Genomic DNA, 20,478 nt, shown 5'->3' with positions numbered 1-20,478 from the left:
CACTGATCCACCTCTGGAGCAAGCGGCCAGATGTGCAGTGCTCCCCCTCTGGAGCAAGCGGCCAGATGTGCAGTGCTCCCCCTCTGGAGCAAGCAGCCAGATGTGCACTGCTCCACCTCTGGAGCAAGCGGCCAGATGTGCACTGCTCCACCTCTGGAGCAAGCGGCCAGATGTGCAGTGCTCCCCCTCTGGAGCAGCCAGGTGTGCACTGATCCACCTCTGGAGCAAGCGGCCAGATGTGCACTGCTCCACCTCTGGAGCCAGGCTGCACACGCAGGAGCCTCCTCCCCCAGAGCAGCTGCTGCTCCCGGGCCCGACCATGCCAGGGGAATCCATCCACCCCTGCGGGGCTGGGGCACGGGCACCGTCCCCCCTCTCTGGGCACTGCCAGGCCCCTGTGCCAGGGCAGGGTGGCTCTGTACCATCCGCACGAAGTAAACATGGACGGGAACTTGCCTTTTGTCCTTTTGTTTTTTGTGTCTCTTTTTTTTTGTCTTTTTATCCTTTTTGTCTGTCTTTGGTATTGTTTTCAAAGTTGCTAGAGATGCATAGAACACCTGAATGAGGACGTGAGCCCGGTTGCAGGGAGGAGGAGAGCTTGGCTGGGGTGCCTGTGGATGGGATTGTTCGCTCGAGGTACCGGGGCAGCAGCGGAGCCCCTTCCCCTCCCCGTGGAGGCACAGCCCGAGTTCCTGCAGGCAGAGAGCAGCCCGTCCGTGCCTCCCCTGCAGGGCTCTGCAGCTCCACCGAGCAGCGTGGAAGGGACAGCAACGCCGCCTCCATCCTCCAGCATCCTTCTCTTCACTTGGCGTCGTCCCACGACAACATCTTTGGATCATTTTCCTTCCTTCCCTTTCAATGTTTTTTTTTTGACAGTTCGGAAATCTCCGTGGTTCTTCTTTTATTTTCCCCAAACAAATAAAAAAAAAGCAAACGCATCCAAAATAAAAAACCACCCAGAAGAGACCGTTCCTGCGGTGGGCCCCGTTAGGAGGGGGGCTTGGCGGTGTCGCCGAGCAGGGCGGCGCTGCCGTTCTCCTGCTTCGGGGAGCCCCGGCCGGGCGCGGCGCCGAAGGGCGAGGCCACGCTGCCGGTGGAGGCCGGGCGGAGCTCGCCCGGGGCCGCCTCCCGCTCCGGGGGCCGCAGCCCCGGCGGCTGCAGCGGCAGCGCCAGCGGGAACCCGGCCATGCACAGCACCCGGCCCAGGCGCTTGGCCACCTGCGGGACACGGGAAACACAGAGGTGAGGGTGGGAGAGGGCAGTGGGGGGAGTGGGAGAGAGGGGGAGCACCCAGGGGCGTGCAGGACGCCAGGGCCGGGCTCAGTCCCGAGGGCTGCTGGCAGAAGAGTTCAAACAGCCCTGGGTGTGTCCAAAGGCAGCCCGGACACGGCTTGGGGCGCCCTGGGACAGTGCAAAGTGTCCCCCCATGGCAGGGCTGGCGTGGATGGGATCGATGTTCTATGGAGCAATCCCATCCCAGTGCCCCTGAAAACCAGAGCGGGGACGGTTCCCTCCTCTCCTTTCCTCAAGGATTCTGTCCTGCAGCCCTGCTCCTGTTCCCGGGCACTGCTGGAGCCCCAGGGCTGCCCTGGGTGTGCTGGGACAGCCCAGCTGAGGGGCCCGGGCTCAGCCCTGCCCTCTTACCCACGGACACTTCACAGGGCCCTGCTCTCTGCCCAGGGCACAGCACTGCAGGAATTGCTCTTCAAAGGGCCAAGGCAGGGAGGGAAAACAAAACTGCTGAGCCTCTCCCTGCTGCAGCAGCTCCTGCCTCCCTCCCAGCACCTCCACAGCTGCTTCCCATTTGAGCTTAACCAAAACCAGGGGCTGCTGCTGGACCCAGACAAGTGGGACATTATTCAGGGAGCAGCATCGGGGCTCTGCTCCCCCCGTCCAACCGCCAGCCCTGCCTGGTTATACAACTTTAAACACTATTGATGGAATTGAAGGCATTTTTCAAGCTCGTATCTCACATTCCCCCCGCCCCAAGCCCCATCTCCGAGCTGTTCAGGGCTCTCTTGTTTTTTAAGGAACATAAGAGTTTTATTTCCTCCTGAATTGACCCACGGGGAACAATTGCCCACAGACCCTTTTTACGAGCCCCTCATAAACAGGGAGGGCTGCAGGGAAAGCACTAAAGTCTCTCATTGTTTGTTCCGAGGCAGCACGAGCAGCGTGGGCTGGGGCGCCGTGCCAGGCTGGCACTGCCACGGCCCTGCAGGACAATGCCAGGGACACGGCACAGCACGGGCAGCAGGGAATGCCCAGCACTCAGGGAAAGGATCCAGCAGGGATGCTCTGGGTTTGAGTCCCCCTGAAGGGAGGGGGAATGGAACTGCTGTGGCTGGAACCAGCCCGTTTAGAGCCTCCCTGTTATTCCCTCGCTGCACCCCTGTTACTCCCTGCCACCACTCATCCTGGACTATCTATTTCTGCCCCTGGGCAGGGAATTCTGTCAGTGGTTTCTCCCTCAAACAGCTGTGACAGCTTTCAGGTGAGGCTATGGAACATTTTCAAGGACAAATAAAGCGTTCTTGAAACAGAATTGCAACTGAATTATTGCTTAATAAATTATACTCCATAAACCACGTTTCTGGACACCCCAGGGACAGCTTCACCTGTTCTGGGAGAGGAGATTTTCCTACCTGTGACCTGATCTTCAGGGCAGGTCCCAGCTTGAGCCCCATGTTGTTCAGTAAGTGCTCTTCTGTCAGGAGGGGCAGGGTCTCCCCATCGATGGCCTGCTCTCGGAATACCTGAGGGGACACACAGGGACACACCTGAGGCACCCTGGAAAAGGTGAACTCAAACCCCTCAGAGCCTGGATTTATCCCCCAGGGGTGTTTGCAGCCTTGTACCCATCCCTCTGGAGCCAAGGGGATTTTCTGCTCTCGGACCCAGCACAACTCTCTGCACCCGTTCCCTTCCCCTGCTCTGCAGGAGCCAAAACTTCCCTAAAAGACTCCACAAAAAGCCTGGACTTGGGGAAAGCATCCCCTGGGGGCAGAGACAAAGCTGAATCCCAGCCAGGCCGGGGCAACTCTGAGTTGTGCTGGAGTTCCCTGAGATGTGGTTCTGCAATCACAGCATTCCAGGGAATCCTGCAGGGCTCTCCTGGTTCTGCAATCACAGCATTCCAGGGAATCCTGCAGGGCTCTCCTGGCTCTATATGATGAATATTCCAGGGAATCCTGCAGGGCTCTCCTGGTTCTGGAACCACAGCATTCCAGGGAATTTTCCAGCATTCTCCTGGCTCTGGAACCACAGCATTCCAGGGAATTTTCCAGCATTCTCCTGGCTCTGGAATCACAGCATTCCAGGGAAGCCCCCAGGCCCCATCCCACAGCCTGGCTGGCAGCGGGCTCAGCAATCCATGAGGATAAAACCCAGGAAGGCCCTCAGGGCTCTGAGATGGAGCTCCCAGCTGGGAGGCACCAGACCCCCAGGGAAGGAGGAGGAGGATGCTCCCTTTGGGTGTACCTGAGTGTACTCGGTGCAGCCAGACAGGTTGGACACGAAGCTGCACACGTCCTCCACCGTCCATTTGCTGATGTCCTCCAGCGCTGGGCTCTCCTCCCCATCCAGAAACAGACCTCCCATGGTGCCTGGGGTGTGGGAAGGACGGGAGGAGAAAGGAACATAAATCATTAAAATCCCACACGGACAACGAGCAGCCTGCAATCTGAATATCTGTCTCCAGCCACACATTCATCTTTAATGACCTGTCAATTAAAGCTCTGGGCAGGGTCAATTCATGGGCCTCTTCCTCCTGGAGGTCCCTGGCTGGGGGAGGGAAGGAAAAATCCCAGCTAATGCATTTCATGTGTGCAACGCTGCTCAGCTGCGGGGGAAGCGGGGAGGGCAGGGCAGCACGGAGCCTGCAGGAGTTTGTGCTCCCAGAGCACAGAGCTCGGCCTGCCCGGGGGCTCCTGGAACAGCCCTGCTCCTGGAACGTGCCAGGAATGACAACGGGATCGCTGGGGAGCTCCTGCTCATTCCCATTCCCATTCCCAGGGCTGGAATGACAACAGGATCGCTGGGGAGCTCCTGCTCCTTTGGAATGGCACCAGGGATCACTGGGCAGCTCCTGCTCCTCCCCAGGGCTCCAGTCCCACCGTGCCCAGCCGGAGCTGCGCTGTCCCTGCCAGCCCTGTCACTGTCACACAGAGGGTGTCACCCAGAGGGTGTGACAGTGGCTCCCAGGGGCTGGGGCAGCCCCCCGGCCCTGCAGCCTGACAGAACACCCAGAAAAACCCCAAAGGGAGCCAGGGACAGGCACAGGGGGGTGGAAATGGGAACAGGAACACTCGGGGACTCAGAGCTGCTGCGGGGGAAAGGCGAGGACACAGAACAAAGCAAATCCCACAAACCAAACCAAATCCCACAAACCAAACCAAATCCCACAAAACGCCTCTTTAGGGTGGGGAAAGCCAACAGCAGCCCCTGGGACTGGCTGCTGTTTGGAGCAGCAGAGCACAAGGACGTTTACAGGGATGAGAACATCCAGGATTCTCAGGCAGGGAAAGAGTTTATGAGGGGTGTGAGCTGCTCTGCTCAGCGCATGGAGAATGCAATTGCCAGGAGAAAAATATTTCTCCCAGGAGCCTGTCATGACAGAATGATCTGTCCTGTGGGCTTGGGGCTTCTCCCTGGTGGATCAGATGGATGCAACCCCTGCTCCTGCCCACAGCCGTGGGACAGCACAAGGGAAAAGCAGATAAAGCAAAGCCACGGAGGGGAGCACAGGCCAGGGAGCAGCCAATTCCCTGGGGAATAGCCCAGGGAACAGGCAGGGAAAGCAGCAGAGCCACACACAGGGCCCCACACAGAGCCTCCAGCACAGCCAGGGAGGCAGGGAAAGCTCGGAGTCTGCAGGGTTAGTTATGGTGCCAGGGAGATGGTTTAGGGCAGCAGGGCCTGCCCAGGGAGCAGGCACAGCCTCTGCAATCGTCCCCACACGTTTCCTTCCCATTTCCTGCTCCCTGGGCTGTCCCTGGGCAGGGGACAGCTGGGGCTGCTCACCCAGAGCCACAGCTCCCTGGGATCCTGTGATCCCTATCCCAGCCACAGCACCCTGTGATCCCTGTGATCCCTATCCCAGCCACAGCACCCTGGGATCCTGGGATCCCTATCCCAGCCACAGCACCCTGTGATCCTGTGATCCCTATCAGAGCCACAGCACCCTGTGATCCTGTGATCCCTATCCCAGCCACAGCACCCTGGGATCCTGGGATCCCTATCAGAGCCACAGCACCCTGGGATCCTGGGATCCCTATCAGAGCCACAGCACCCTGTGATCCTGGGATCCCTATCAGAGCCACAGCACCCTGGGATCCTGGGATCCCTATCCCAGCCACAGCACCCTGGGATCCTGTGATCCCTATCAGAGCCACAGCACCCTGGGATCCTGGGATCCCTATCCCAGCCACAGCACCCTGTGATCCCTGGGATCCCTATCAGAGCCACAGCACCCTGGGATCCCTGTGATCCCTATCAGAGCCACAGCACCCTGGGATCCTGTGATCCCTATCAGAGCCACAGCACCCTGGGATCCCCATCAGCCACAGCACCCTGGGATCCTGTGATCCCTATCCCAGCCACAGCACCCTGAGATCCCTCTGATCCCCATCCCTGTGTCCCCTCCCTGCTCTGGCAGCCCAGACAATGAGAACAAATGGGTGCCAGGGGCTGCAGGGCCGCAGCTCCCGTCGCAGTAATGACCTGTCAGCTCACAGCAGCCACCAAGGGCAGCGCCAGAGCCGGGCCTGCTCTGCCTGGCTGCCTGATAAATGACGCTCGGGGGCTGCAATGGGCTGGGGAGCGCTGCAGCAGCTGGGGCCTGGCCTGTGGGGCTGGGAGGAACCCATGGTGCCAGGACAGGGATCCCCAGCCCAGCCTGGGCACACGGGGCCACCCTGGCACCAGCCCACCTCTGGGCTCCATCAGCTCTGCCCCTTCCCCATCCCCATCCCCGAGCACCCCCTGTGCCCCCCAGTGAGGGCTGGGGTCAGGAGCAGCACAAGGCTGCGCTAATTGCTCTCCAGACTGCAATCAATAGAAGGATTTTAGCCTCCTGCACACTCCATCCTTCACCTCTTCCAGAGGACGAGGCTGCACAGGGCCCTGGGAGGAGGAGGAGGAGGAGGAGGAGGAGGCTGAAACCTTGAGGAGATGAGGTCATCGAGCCACAGCCCCAGAAAGCAGCTCTGGGAATGGAGCTGGACCAGCAGGGACAGAGCAGGGACAGAGCAGCTCCTCCTCCTCCTCATCCTCCTCAGCTGGGTGCACAAAGGGGCTCAGGAATTGTGTGGCACAGGGGTTCAGGTGGCTGCAGCCCTGCCTGCCTGCCTGCCCTGGGTGCTGTGTGCTCCCCCAGAGCCACAGAACACATTTGTCACCCGCCCCAGGACGGCTGGATCAATACAACCCTCAATATTTCAGCTGCTGAGCTCCCACCTCAAGCCCTGGCACTGCATCCTCCACACCCCCTGTCCTCCCGAGGCTTTGCAGGTGGGAGGATCCGCTCTGGAGCAGCACAAACCCTCAGGGAGAGCCAGAAGCCAAAGAGCCCTCAGGAACAGACCCCCAGCCCTGGCTCAGGCTGCACAAGGCAGGGGAGGAGGGCAGGGAAGCCCAGCCCGGAGCTGTGCTGGTGATATAAATCCAAAGTGATAATAATAAATGGGCTATTACAGCGTCTCACACACGGCTGGGGGAGGCAGGGAGGGCAGCCAGCCCCAGCCCAGCTCCCCACAGGGCCAGCAGCACCGTGAGCTGAGCCCAGCCCTCTCTGATGGCCGGGAGGAAAGGCTCCTGCAGCAAGGCTGGGCAGCCCGAGGCAGCAGGAATATTCATCATCCTGGCCACCTGCCTGCCGCTGAAACATCGCTGAAAAATCGCTGAAAAATCGCTTCCTCCTTGCTGCCTGGGAGGCAGCTCTAATGAGGGATGGGCAGGCAGCTCCTGGCGTGGGGAACAGCACGGCACAGGACAGGACAGCTCAGCTCAGCACAGCACAACAAGGCACAATATACACAGCACAGCCCCCCTCTCCCTCCCCGTGTGCCCTGCCTCCTGCTAATTGCTCGGCCAGGTAATTAGCTGGGGCAGGTTTGGGTTCCGGGCTGGGCTGGCGGGGCTCCCGGGCTGTGAGACCCCATTTGTGCCGCCCCCAGCCTCTCTCAGGGCTGGCAGTGACCTCCCTGTCTGTCTGTCTGTCTGTCTGTCCCATCCAGCGCAGCTCCCTCAGGGCCTGTGACACAGAGAGGCACCACAAAGAGCCCCTGCCCTGGAACAGGGCACCTGGGAACCAGGCTGGAGAACCCTCCAAGGCCATCAAATCCAACCTTTGCCCAACGCCCACCTCGTCCCCAGCTCAAAGCACCACGTCCATCCGTCCTTGGCCACCTCCAGCGATGGTGACACCACCACCACTACCCTGGGCAGCCCGTCCAACACTTGACCACCCTTTCCATGCACAAACTCTTCCTTTAGAGACAAGAGAACCTCGCAAAGCAACCACAACCATGAGCAGGAAGCATTCCAGCCCTGCCAAACCCACCCCTGCCCCACCATCACCTCCCCAGCCTCACCTGCATGGAAGTAGGGGCTCATGGTGTAGGGGAAGCCGAAGGGCAGCGGCTGCGGGGCGGGCAGCGAGGTTGGAGGCAGGTATTTCACCTCGGCCTTGCCCACGGCGGGCCCCAGCAGGTGGCTGGGGGACTCGGCGCTGGAGGAGCCGCAGGGCGCCGCACCGGGCGCCGCGCCCGCCTCGCCCGCCTCCTTGGCGCCCTCGCAGGCCTTGCCCGCGCCGCCGTCCTTGCCCTCCTTGGGCTCCGCGGCCGCGCCGCCCTCGCCCTTGAGCGCCTCGGCCTTGTCGTCGCCGTCGCTCTCCGAGTCCTTCATCTCGTCGTCGTTACAGTCCTGGGCGCCCGCGCGCGGCTCCCGCGGCTCGCCGGGGCCCTGCGGCTCGGCCCGCGCCTGCGAGGGGCCCTTGCGGCCCGCGCGCCGCGGCTGCTCCTTGGGCGGGGTGGCGGCGCCCGGCGCCAGGGACAGCAGCGGCGCGTTGTTGTGGCGCAGCACCAGCATGGCGTTGCGGCGGGACAGCTCGTCCCGCAGCGCCTGGCCCTCGGGCACGTCGTGCACGCTGCGCAGCGCCGGGTGGTCGGGGGGCAGCCCCGGGTGCAGGCTCAGCGGGTCGGCGGCCAGCAGCCTCTGCCGGTGCAGGTTCTCCAGCTCCTTCTGGCGGATCAGCTCGGCCGACATCTCCAGCCTGTGTGTGGGGAGAGGGGATTGTGGCGAGGGGTTGGAAGAACGTGGTCCCACCCAGCCCTGCAGGAGGGAGGTGTGACCCCCACACCTGGCCAACATCTCCAGCCTGCGTGGGGAGAGCAGATTTTGGTGGGGGTGTGGGGAACGTGGTCCCACCCAGCCTTGCAGGAGCCAGGTGGCACCTCCACACATGCACAGGCCTCGCTGGGACCCTGCTGTGCCATCCCCACCCAGCCCACCCCACAGCAGGACAAACCCAGCCCTTCCCACTCCTACCTGGCCAGGTTTTGCTTCCGGAGCATCTCCTGCTGCCGTGCAAACATCTCTGCCTGTGCCGGCTGCAGGAACCCGTAACCTGGGCAGGGAGAACACTGCGGGTTATTGCTGTCAGCACTGACCCCTGGCTGCCCCAGGGCCAGCTCCCCAGGGGGCGAAAGGACACCTGAGTGTCCCACCTGAGTGGTGCTTTTTGTTCCAGAGCCCAGCCATCCCCCCTCACTGCCATGGCAGGAACACAGGGCCAGGAAGAGCAGCCAAGGAATCTGCTCCTCTGGCTGCAGAACCAGGGGCAAGTTGGCACAGCAGCCATGGGGAGACACAGAAATCCTGTGTGGCTGCAGGACAGACTGTCCCAGGCTGCCCCTCTGCCCTGCCCTAGCATCACCTGGGCACTCACCTGGTGTCTGGCACAGTGCTGAAGGCACCCCGAGGAAGGGAGGTCTCAAGTGGGGCCCCAGGGCGATGTGGGGAGCGTTCTGGGGCGACAGCAGAGGCGGAGGGTGGGAGATCTCCCTGCAGGAATCACAAAATAAAGCCCTGTTGGAAACCTGGAGGCTCCCAAGGGCTCAGGAAGAACATCCTGGCTCCAGATGAGCTGCATCCTGCCCCAGAGGCTCTCTCTGCCTCCTTACCCTCATGCAGAGCTTCTAAAGTGGAGAGAAAAAAGCAAAAAGAGCAGAACCAAAAGGGGAACAAAGCAGCCAGGACTCCACAGGTCCCACACACTTCCCACCTTTGCTCCTGTGGCTTTTCAGCCGGGCTGTCCAAAGGATTTGCCCTGGCAGCTTAAAAGGGAGGGCTGAGGATGCTCCATGCGCCCCTCCCTCATCACATTTGGGTTTCTGCCTCCACTACCTCACACCTGAGAAGGAATTCTGTGCTTGGGGAGTGGGTTTGGGAAGATCTGAAAGCATCACGGGCTTGCAAAAACACCTTTCCTAGCCGGGCTAAGGGATGACCTTTAATTGTGGAGAGGAAAGCTGAAGTGAGGCAGAGGGAAATACAGACAGGAGAGGGATGTGAGCAGGAAGGGCAGTGAGGTCAGGGGGAAGGAATCCTGCTGGAGAAGGGTGGGTGAAGCCAGGCAGAATGGGCAGAGCAGACGCCAGGGGCTGGGGAGACTCAGAGAGGCAGCACTGGGTGGTGGGAAGGGGACAATCCTGGAGAGAGGCAGGGAGCACTTGCAGCAGCAGGAGAGAAGGCAGGGAAATAAAAGGCAGGAAGGGAACAAGAGCCAAGGTCTCTTCCATTAGTCAAATCTGCCCTGGGAGCCTGCAAGCAAATCTGCTTTCCGGCTGCACGTCTCTTAATTCCTTTTGATGGCCACTTACAACATTATTACCTTCAGCAGGGCATCCAGAGGCACAGCCAAGTGCCGGGCCATTTATTTTCATTCTACAGTATCTCCCTGCAAAAATCTGCTCTGGGAGAGGCTGGAGGCCAAGGCACAGGGAGGCAGAGGGTGCCTGTGACTTTGCCACAAACACAGCACGTGCAGAGGCGCTGCTGCGGGGGGATAACAACGGGAGCATCCTGGCCATCCATGGATCATTGTGGGCATGGATAGCTCATGGGAATGGATCAGATTGTGGGCATGGATCAGAGTGTGGGCATGGACAGTTCATGGGAATGGATCAGGTCATGGCCATGGATCAGGTCATGGCCATGGATCAGCTCATGGCCACGGATCAGATCACAGGCATGGACCAGGTCATGGAAATGGATCAGCTTCTGGGAATGGATCAGCTCATGGCCATGGATCAGACTATGAGCATGGATAGCTCACAGGAATGGATCAGCTCATGGCCATGGACAGTTCATGGGCATAGACAGCTCATGGACAGCCAGACAAGGATTCCTGAGCACGAAGTGGGCGAGGAGAGCCCTTCCCAGCTCCGCTTTACCCCACTCTGTGCATGCACTGCACCACACCGACCCGGCTGCGCTCCCCCTCCCCAGTCCCTCTATTCCCGGTGCCCCCTCCCCTCCTGCCGTCCCCGTGGCCTCTCCGGCTCCGTGCCCCCCTCCCCGGCTCTGCCCTAACCTAATTGAGCCCCGGCGGTGTCTGGAGGCGCGGCGCGGATCGATCGCGCTGCCGCAATGGTAATGCCGCCCGCGCGCCGCTGGCAGCTCCAATTAATCTCAGGTAACGCCGCGCTCGACCTTCGCCTCCGAGCCGGGGCAGCAGCCAAGCGATGCTTATGTAATTACACCGTGAAGTGTGTAATCACCTGCCCTAATCCCCGAGGCCTCGCAATTAGCCGGGGCCGCGGTCGCGGGGCTGCCAAGTGCTGCTGCCACCCGGCCGGCCCGACGATGAATGAGGGACAATTAAAGCGGCGTGACGGGGGCTCCGAGGTGTCCGCTCGATCGTAATTAGCTGTAATCACGGCCAGACGAGCCTGGCAGACGTGCTGGTCGTTTTATAAGAAGCAATTTAGGAAATCAAGCCGCTGTTAACCATCGCGTGGCCGTGCTCTCCTTCCCCCGCCTGCCTTGGGGATGTGCGCGGTGCTGCGGGACATCCAGGCTGCCCATGGAGAGCCCAAAAACAAAGGAGCTCCTTGGCTGGTGCCAGTCTGTGCCCAGGGAGCAGAGGGTGGGATGGGATCAGGGCTGGGAGCTGGGAAAGGAGAGGTTCTCCATGGTGGCAGCCCAGCGCTCACCCCAGGTTGTTTTGATGCTTTCATGTTGTGCTACGGGCACGACTTTGATCCCTGAGGAATCCACATCTGCTCCAGACTCTGCAGTTCATTCCCTCAGAGCTTCCCTGCCTTCCTGGGCCGGGCAGAGCCCTGGGGAGCCCCTCAGCTGTGTGACACGAGGGACAGACCCTCTGTGCCAGCCACAGAGCCACCCACGGGCAGAGAACCTGTTGGAGCCGGCCCTGCTCCCTGCCAGCCCCTCTGCCCCATCCCTGGCACAGGAGGGAGGCAGCAGCACCAGGCTGTGCCCTGGCACAGGGCTGGGCACCCTCCCAGCCTTGCCAGCCAGCTGGGAAAAGAACTGGCAAGGGCAGAGCACAAAGCCCCCGAGACCTCAACAAAGGCTGCTGTGCCTTCAGCCAGGTGTGCAGCCAACACTGACCCTGCATCCCCTGCCAGCTACCTGCCAGCCTCGGATCCCCCATCAAATTCCCAAATTCCTTCCTACTCGGCTCAGAGTCAGAACTGCAGCGCCCTGCTCTGAGGAGGTGAATTTAGCCCCTGGCAATTACATCTGAGAAGCCTTGTCCTTCCCTGGAAGAGAGCAATTCTGTGCTGCTCACATTCCTCCCCTGCCCCCTTTTCCTTTCCCCCCCCTGAAATGCCAGCTGGAGGCTTGTGAGCTGGGTATTAGGGGATTTGCACTGCACGCTGCTAAATTTGATATGTCCTTTAACAGGAGACAAATGGTTCAGGAGGCTTAAAAAGTATCGACTTTTCTTTAACAATAAGCACTAATGGCCTTCAAATAATCAATATTTAAAGTCATTACAGGGTTACACATTATACTGTTAAAACCAAGCCTTTCACTTTAACCCCATGATATCCTCCCCAGGCTGGAGCTGAGTTCCCCCCCGGCTCGAGCCAGGCTCTGGGGGCAGGCTGGGAGCACAGGCTGTGACTGGAGATGTGAGAGGGTCAGGAAATGCAGATTGAAACCGGCAAGGCATGGAAATAAATTTAGAACGGATGGAAGAAGAGGGGAAGGGAGGGGGGGAAAGAATGCATGAAAGCTCTGCTTTCTTCTGCTTTGCATTTGATAGGAAGAGACACTTTAAACCCGAGGTAACAGGCAGGAGGCACAGAGCTCCTGGCTGCTCTGCCATCCCCAGACACTGCCAGCAAGGGAGAATAAATAAAATCAAAGGCCTTGCTAGAAACGCTGTTTGGGATTTCCAGGCAGGAAAAGAACATGTGCTGGCACTGGAGAGGGGCTGCTTTGTGCTGGCCCCTCAAAACGCAGACTGCTGAAACCAAACTGCTTAAAGCAGGGCAGCATCTTTGGCCTTTGCTCTGCAGCACCTTCAGCCAGGTGGGAACCAGGGAGGAGGGATCCTGGCGGGGCAGAAATCAGAACAACAGAGCCTGCAGAGAGGAGAGGGGACACAGGGCTGGGGTGGGTGAGAGCAGGACAGAGATGGTGCCCAGAGAGGGCAGGAGATGAGGGCAGGAGATAGTGCCCACAGAGAGCAGGAAATGTGCCCACAGAAGGCAGGAGCTGAGCCCAAGGAGGCAGCAGGAAAAGGAAAACCTCCCCAGAGCAGGGAGGAGGAATGAGGCGGTGGAGAACAAACCGTAGCAACAGCAGATGGGAGGAAGGGAATCCAAAAAGCCAGGCTGGGTATTTTGGGCACATCTCTGCTGAGAGGAAGCCTCTGGCTGGTGCAGGGTGTCTGTCAGCCCTGCAGGGAGGCAGGGGGTGTTTTAGGGGGTGCCTCTCTCAGGCTCAGTCCTGCCAAGGGGCTGGGCTTCCCAGGACCCTGTGGTGGGGGGGCTGCTGGCACCTCAGCCTGGCACATTCCGTGCTCCTGGCACTCCTGCTGCCTCCCCCGGCTCCTGGGGGACGAGCTGTGCTCCCCCTGCCTGCTCAGAGCCACGCTGCCTGTGCCAACACCTGCCTGGCTCTGTCCTCCTCTGCCCTGAGAGGGGCGGGACCCCCAGAGCCCACAGCTCACCGTGCAGGCACAAAAACCAGCTCCCAACAGCTGCCAGCACAGAAAAACGCACCCAACACAGCCAAGGAGCTTCACATCAGTGAGCAGAGAGGGCAGCACAAAAACCCAGCCCTGCCCCAGCTCCTCTCCAACCATACTGACCACACAGAGTCCAACACCTCACCCAGCCCTGCCCCAGCTCCTCTCCAACCATACTGACCACACAGAGTCCAACACCTCACCCAGCCCTGCCCCAGCTCCTCTCCAACCCCACTGACCACACAGAGTCCAACACCTCACCCAGCCCTGCCCCAGCTCCTCTCCAAGCCCAGTGAGCAGAGAATCCAACACCTCACCCAGCCCTGCCCCAGCTCCTCTCCAACCATACTGACCACAGAGTCCAACACCTCACCCAGCCCTGCCCCAGCTCCTCTCCAAGCCCTTCTCCGTGCAGGCCATGAGAGATTTCCCCTGCAGAGGAATTTTTCGCCGCGCAGAGAGAAGCGGGGATGAGCACCTCGGGGAGGAAACGCCAGGCTGAAGGAGCCCAGCAGAACTCTGCCAGCAGAGCCTGGAGGCACAGCCAAGGAGCAGCGTCCCAGCAGCTCTGCAGGGCGCAGCCACCTGCCGGCCCTGCAGGAGAGGCAGCAGCGTGCAGATGGAGGAGCTCCAGGCTGGAGTGCTTACGGCGGCACCTCTCAGTTGTACCCTCTCCTCTTCCAAGTCTTTTTATAACACTGAACTCGAGCATCTTCCCAAGCAGACCGCCAGGCCCTGGCATCCCAGCTGAATCCCTCTCCAAAGGATCCAGGAAACCAAAACCACGAAGCCAAATGAATTCTCCAGCAGACTGTGCCTTGGGTCTGCTTTTGGCAGCATGTCTCAGTTCCACTGACTCCAGGGAGCACAGAGATGAAGGCACCAACCACTCTGCCCCAACCACGACCCTGGCCCAAGAAAATCCATATCCGTGTGCTTGTGTGCCTCATCCCCACAGAGCCAACCTCCCAGCCCCTTTCTGACCAGCAAAGATGCGATAATTAATTAATTAATTAATGGCACCCCTGGACCTCCCCAAGCTCAGTTCACCCCTCCTGCCAGCAGCACCTTCCTGTGAGCAGCCTCCAATTAATTAATAATTAATTAATTAATGGCATCCCTGGGTTCATCTGGACCTCCCCACAAGCAGCCCCTCCCCTGAGCAGCCTCCAATTAATAATTAATTAATTAATGGCACCCCTGGGTTTATCTGGACATCCCCACGAGCAGCCCCCAATTAATTAATAATTAATTAATTAATGGCACCCCTGGGTTCATCTGGACCTCCCCACGAGCACCCCTCCCCTGAGCAGCCTCCAATTAATTAATAATTAATTTATTGCTGGCACCCCCGGGTTCCTCTGGGCCTCCGCACGAGCAGCCCCTCCCCTGAGCAGCCCCCAATTAATTAATAATTAATTGCTGGCACCCCTGGGTTCCTCCCCACGAGCCCCCCTCCTGCCTGGACGCTTTCTCGGGCAGCCCCGGGGCCGGGCTGGCTCCTCTCCAGCCCACACAGCGCCGGGGAAAGCGGCTGCAGAGGCTCCCCCGAGCCTGCGTTCCTCCCAGGCCTGCTCAGGAGCTGGGATTTACGGCCTGGGTTAGCCACAGCACACGCTGTGGGACAGACAGAGCCTTCCAGGGCTGCCCGGCCCCTCCACAGCGCAGAGGTGTTGCTGGGAGAGCAGGAAATCCAGGCAGGATCTCCAGGGATCCAGGAATGGGGGAATTCTGGGCTCAGCACAACCGTGCACTGATGGAGCAGCCTGCTCTGCACCCAGCCCGGCACAAAAGCCAAGAGAAGTGGAAATGCCAGAGCCCTTCCCTGCTCATCCCATGACATGCACAGCCCGTGCATCCCCACAGCCCCCTCCTGCCCCTCCATCGCTGTCAGGAACGCACACAGCTTTAATTTAATTTCCCTCTGAAGTTCTTGATTGCAGAGGGAATGGCTCGTGGCACAGAGCAAGATAAATGAGCTAGAATTTCCTGGGGGTGGGGGATATCAGCTTTCCAGCACTCCCGGCAGTGGGAGAGGCAAGCTGAGGCTCTTTTCCCTAACAAAGAAAACTTCTTCTCTCTCTGTTCCACCTCAGAGCGTTTCTCCTCTCTCATTATCTGGGGATGCTACGAAATGCAAACTTCAACACCTCAACTTGCTCTGTGCCCACAGACAGGTGAGAGTGGCACCTCCAGCACGGGTTTGGGATCATCCCAGCCTGGCACTCGCTCCCCTGGATGTGGACGGGCACAGGCAGAGACTCCCCCCTTTCCATAGAGACACCCCAGAGCGGGGCAGGAGCATCCCCACCCAGCACCTGCACAACCCCCAGGGGAGACGGTCACACCTTGCCAGGGGAATCAGCTCTGCCCAGCTCAGAATGACACAACCCCAAAAGCTGGAAAAACCCTCTAAAACCACAGAGTCCAGCCACCATGGACACCACCATGGTCACAACCAAACAACGTCCCCAGCGCCACATCCACACGCTTTTTGAACACTTCCAGGGACGGTGACTCCCAAACTGCCCATCCCATCCCATCGATCCCATCCCATCCCATCCCACCCCATCCCATCCCATCCCATCGATCCCATCCCATCCCATCCCGGCAGACCCCGCCCCGGGGCCGTGCCCGGTACCTGTCGGGGAAGTGGCTGTCGCGGTGCTGGGGCAGGCCCTGCTTCCTGCGCTGGCTGGACGAGTTGCTGCCCGAGGGGATGTGCGCTTCCATCGCGCCCGGGGTCCGCGCCGCCGCCGCCGCCACCTCCTGCCGCGCCCGGAGCAGATCTGGGGACACGGGGGAGCGAACGGTCAGGAGATGCTGGGGGAGCGGCTGGAGCTGCTGCTGGCCGGCCCCGAGCCCCGCTCGGACACACGGACAGACACGCGGACCCGCTGTGCCCCAAGCCCGCTGGACACACGGACAGACACACGGACCCGCTGTGCCCCAAGCCCGCTGGACACACGGACAGACACACGGACCCGCTGTGCCCCGGGGCCGCTCCCGGCCGCGCCCGCAGCCCCCAGCGGCTCCGCTGTCCCTCCTTCCCGGTCTGTCCCCCCTTCCCGGTCTGTTCCCCCTTGCCCGGGGCCAGCCCGCGGCTCGGCGGGGAGCGGCGGCCCCGGCTCCCACCGGCTCTCACCCCGCGGGGAGCGGCGGCCCCGGCTCCCGCCCGGCGGCCCCGGCTCCCGCCCGGCGGCCCCGGCTCCGAGCGGCTCCGGGCGCGATCCGCCCCCGCCGCCCTGGGAGCTGGGCGGCGGAGGAAATTGTGCAACTACGGCAGGGGGGTGGATTTGCGGCTTAATTGCCTTCCTGCCGGAGGGAGGGAGGGAGGGAGGGAAGGATGGAAGGAGGGATGGATGGAAGCGAGGGGAGCGGGAGCAGAGCGAGGCATTCATGGCCCGCGCTCCCTCTCCCGGCCGGTCCCGAGCCGAGCCGCGCTGGCACCTGCCCCGCTCCTAGCGTGTCTGTCGGGGCTCTCTGTGCCCCGTGGGGCTCCGCAGCGCTGAACCCGCCCAGAACAGGGAAGGGCTGGGCCCCGAGCAGCTGAGGATGGGGCACAGAAGGGGACCCCCCTCCCAGCCCGAGCAGTGCCCGGAGACAGCTGCAGGTGAGGGGGAAACGCTGCCCTCGTTCAGCCTGCACTGCCCTGGGACCATGGCAGGACTGTCACATGTGTCACCCTGCCTGTAATACCTGTGGCACCCTGCCTGTGACGCCCTGCCTGTGACAGCCAGGTCACCCCACCTGTGACAGCCAGGTCACCCTGCCTGTGACACCCTGCCTGTGATAACTGTGTCACCCTGCCTGTGACACCCGTGCAGTGACACCTGCACAGCCCCTTGAGGGGTCAGTGCAGCCCGCACGGTGCCCTGGGATGGACAGAGCGGGCAAGGCCAGAATCACACATGCACACGGCCAAGGGGCCCCAGGGAGGGGCAGGTGATGCAGGTACAGCCCAGGTGCCCTGCCCTGGCCCCAGGGAACAACGAGTGACATGGACACACCTGTGCCAGGAGCCCCTCAGTGCCGGTGTCAGTGTGAAATCCCCCTGCACACAGCTCACACCCCAGCCAGAGCCTCTGCTGCCCTTCACGTGGTGCACAGGAAACCTCCCTGACACCATCAGCTGCCACAGGAAACCACAGCACAGCTGGGGAGAGCAGCAGCACGGGCAGATTTACCTCCCCGAGCACAGCCTAGGCAGGATCAGCTCCAGCACCGACCCTCAGAGCCCTCACACCCAGCAGCACACCCACCTCATGCACCTCTTCCCACTGTAAAGCTGTAGGAGCACTGCAAACCCTGGAATGCCACGCTTCCCATCTCTGTGCCTCCCTTTTCCCCACCAGGCTCTTTCTGCAAATCCCAGCCAGCTCTCCTGGCACCACGATGTGCCCAGCCCAGCCTGAGCTCCATCAATCACAGCATCCAACACCGTGGTGATGCTCAGGGCTGGAGCCCCGTGCTGGGCTCAGAACGTTCCCACAGCTGCTGCTTGTGCTGGCAGCAAGGGGGACAGGGGGGCAGCAGTGCCCAATTCCTGCCCTGGACAGGGGGACAGCCGTGCCCAATTCCTGCCCTGGACAGGGGGACAGCAGTGCCCAATTCCTGCCCACATTCGTGCCCCAGCCGAGGGGACAAACACTGAAACCATTCTGAACTGCACGAGCACGCAAGGAACAGCCAAACACCATCAGATCACAGGAAAAAAAAACCCGGAGAATTCGCCGAGGCAGGCAGAGCGTGCAACCTTGCAATGTTTATAAATTAATTATCTGAAAAGCCCAGGTCAGCGCTGATTGCCACGGCGGCTGTAATTTAGAGGGCTGGCGTGCAGCCAGCTGCAGGAGCCGCATTGATCCTGAGTGACCGCAACAACCCCCGCTCACACCCCCTCCTCTCCCCTGCCTCCCGTCCCTGCCTGCTGCCCGCCCCCCCCCGAGGATCTGTTATTTACAATCCCACCCTGACAGTTGGGAAATCAGATTGATTGACAGAGGGACGCTGGCGGATGGAGGTTCCAGGCACGGAGACAGACTGAATTCAGAATGTGGGATGAATGCCACTGGGAGAACGGGGGAGGAGGAGGGAGGGGGGGGGGGAATGGAAAGCAATTAAAAAAAAAAAAGATTTCTAAATTATTAACATTTTTTAAATTATTAATGTTATTGGTGCCTCCGTGTGAGCCCGCAGATAAACTGCGCTTTGTACTGGCACTAATAATTTATAGCCCAACCAGAGCCCTGTGGTGTGGAGACAATCCAAAAATACACCAAGTTTTGTCTTGTCAGAGCTCCCCCAGCCAGTGTGCCCGTGCAGGCTCCTTCTCCCCCCAAACCCCAGCGCGGCCCCCCCACAAATGCTGATGAGGGAATTTAATCATCACCACAAAAACACGCCGGGCTCTCAAGGTAATGAGCTCCTCTCGTTATCCTGGGGGCAGCGGTGACCCAGCTGTCCCCCAGCACACTCCGGAGGGATGGAGGTGTCCCTGTGGCCAGCAGCCACCCAGGGCCAGTGTCTGTGCCAGCCCTGGTGCCACCCCACGCTCTGTGCCGTGCCCAAGCCCTGCCAGGCTCCAGTCTGAACATTCAGTGCCACCCTTTTGTCACCCTCTGTGCATCCCATGTGCCATCCCGGCCCTGTGGCACACAGCTCTGCCCCTCAGCCACCAGAGCCGGGTTTGCAGGAACTCTGCAGTGCCTGGCACAGCCCAGCCCCAGCCCCAGCCGCTGCCACCTCCCCACGGGGCCGGGGCAGGTTTGTGTTTGTGCCTGTGCTGATAAGCAAATCCTTCCTCCACAGCAATCCCTGCTGCCCCCAGAGAAGCCAATCAAATCAAACAGAGTGGAAAGAAGACAGCCTCTTCATTAACCTAACAAGGAGCCCTGGGGATTCACACTGGGAGCAGAGATCCTCCTGCAGCTCCAGCGATGCTCTGCTGGGGCTGCCGCTGCTCCCGAGGCAGGCAGGACGTGCCAGCCCTGCTCTCTACCTGTAAAGGGATGCTGTACCTGGGCAGGGATGCTGTACCTGTACAGGGATGCTATACCTGTGCAGGGATGCTGTACCTGTGCAGGGATGCTGTACCTGTGCGGGGATGCTCTGTACCTGTGCAGGGATGCTGTACCTGTACAGGGATGCTGTACCTGGGCAGGGATGCTCTCTACCTGTGCAGGGATGCTCTGTACCTGTGCAGGGATGCTGTACCTGGGCAGGGATGCTCTACCTGTGCAGGGATGCTCTACCTGTGCAGGGATGCTCTGTACCTGTGCAGGGATGCTGTACCTGTGCAGGGATGCTGTACCTGTGCAGGGATGCTCTGTACCTGTGCAGGGATGCTGTACCTGTGCAGGGATGCTATACCTGTGCAGGGATGCTGTACCTGTGCGGGGATGCTCTGTACCTGTACAGGGATGCTCTGTACCTGTGCGGGGATGCTCTACCTGTGCAGGGATGCTCTCTACCTGTGCAGGGATGCTGTACCTGTGCAGGGATGCTATACCTGTGCAGGGATGCTGTACCTGTGCGGGGATGCTCTGTACCTGTGCGGGGATGCTCTGTACCTGTGCAGGGATGCTGTACCTGTACAGGGATGCTCTGTACCTGTGCGGGGATGCTCTCTACCTGTGCAGGGATGCTCATGATCCTGCAACCTCCTGGTGCCCCCTTTAGGCACAGCCCAGGACGTGCTGGATGCAGCCAGCTCCCTCCAAAGCATCTCCCATATCCATCCCAAGTGAGTCCAGGGCTCAGGAACAGCTCCCAGACCCATCCCATACAACCCCAGGGCTCAGGAACAGCTCCCAGACCCATCCCATACAACCCCAGGGCTCAGGAACAGCTCCCATCTCCATCCCAAACAGCTCCAGGGATCAGGAACATCTCACAAATCCATCCCAAACACCCCCAGGGCTCAGGGACATCTCCCAGACCCACCCCAAGCACCCCCAGGGCTCGGGGCCGCCCCCATCCCACTCCCCCCGTGCCAGCAGCCCCCGTGCCCGTGCCGGCCGTGCCTACCCCCGTGGCTGGGCACTGCCATGCTGTTGGCCAGCTGGAAGAGGCGCTGCTGCTGCTGCTGCTCCTCGAAGGAGCCGTGCTCGTTGAGGGCAGACATCATGCGCCTGTAGTGCTCCTCGGGGGTCATCTGCGCCACCTCCTCCAGCGCCGGCGTCTGCGACGTCTCTGGGGACAGACGGACACACGGACACGCTCAGCCCCGGGGAATGGGGCAGCTGGGA

The 20,478-nt window shown here is 60.7% G+C and overlaps 1 protein-coding gene across 2 annotated transcripts in view; it reads right to left on the bottom strand.

Moving 5' to 3' along the window:
• Positions 1–986: 986 nt before the first annotated feature.
• Positions 987–20,478, bottom strand: part of SAMD11 (sterile alpha motif domain containing 11) — a 74,843-nt gene continuing 55,351 nt past the window's right edge. For both annotated transcript variants that reach the window (XM_054292115.1, XM_054292116.1), the window contains exons 7-14: positions 20,258–20,422; positions 15,870–16,017; positions 8,948–9,063; positions 8,548–8,626; positions 7,593–8,272; positions 3,481–3,605; positions 2,646–2,756; positions 987–1,218 (exon numbers count right to left, since the gene is read on the bottom strand). In XM_054292115.1, the coding sequence (XP_054148090.1) occupies positions 988–1,218; positions 2,646–2,756; positions 3,481–3,605; positions 7,593–8,272; positions 8,548–8,626; positions 8,948–9,063; positions 15,870–16,017; positions 20,258–20,422 (1,655 nt within the window). In that variant the 3' untranslated portion in view covers position 987. The remainder of the gene's footprint in view (positions 1,219–2,645; positions 2,757–3,480; positions 3,606–7,592; positions 8,273–8,547; positions 8,627–8,947; positions 9,064–15,869; positions 16,018–20,257; positions 20,423–20,478) is intronic.

The sequence above is a fragment of the Melozone crissalis genome, unplaced genomic scaffold (genome assembly GCF_028551555.1).
Source record: "Melozone crissalis strain CALT ecotype California unplaced genomic scaffold, PUWL_Pcris_2 ptg000107l_1, whole genome shotgun sequence".
Lineage (NCBI taxonomy): Eukaryota > Metazoa > Chordata > Aves > Passeriformes > Passerellidae > Melozone > Melozone crissalis.
The sequence above is the reverse complement of the archived record's forward strand: the minus strand, read 5'-3'. Positions and strand labels throughout refer to the sequence as shown.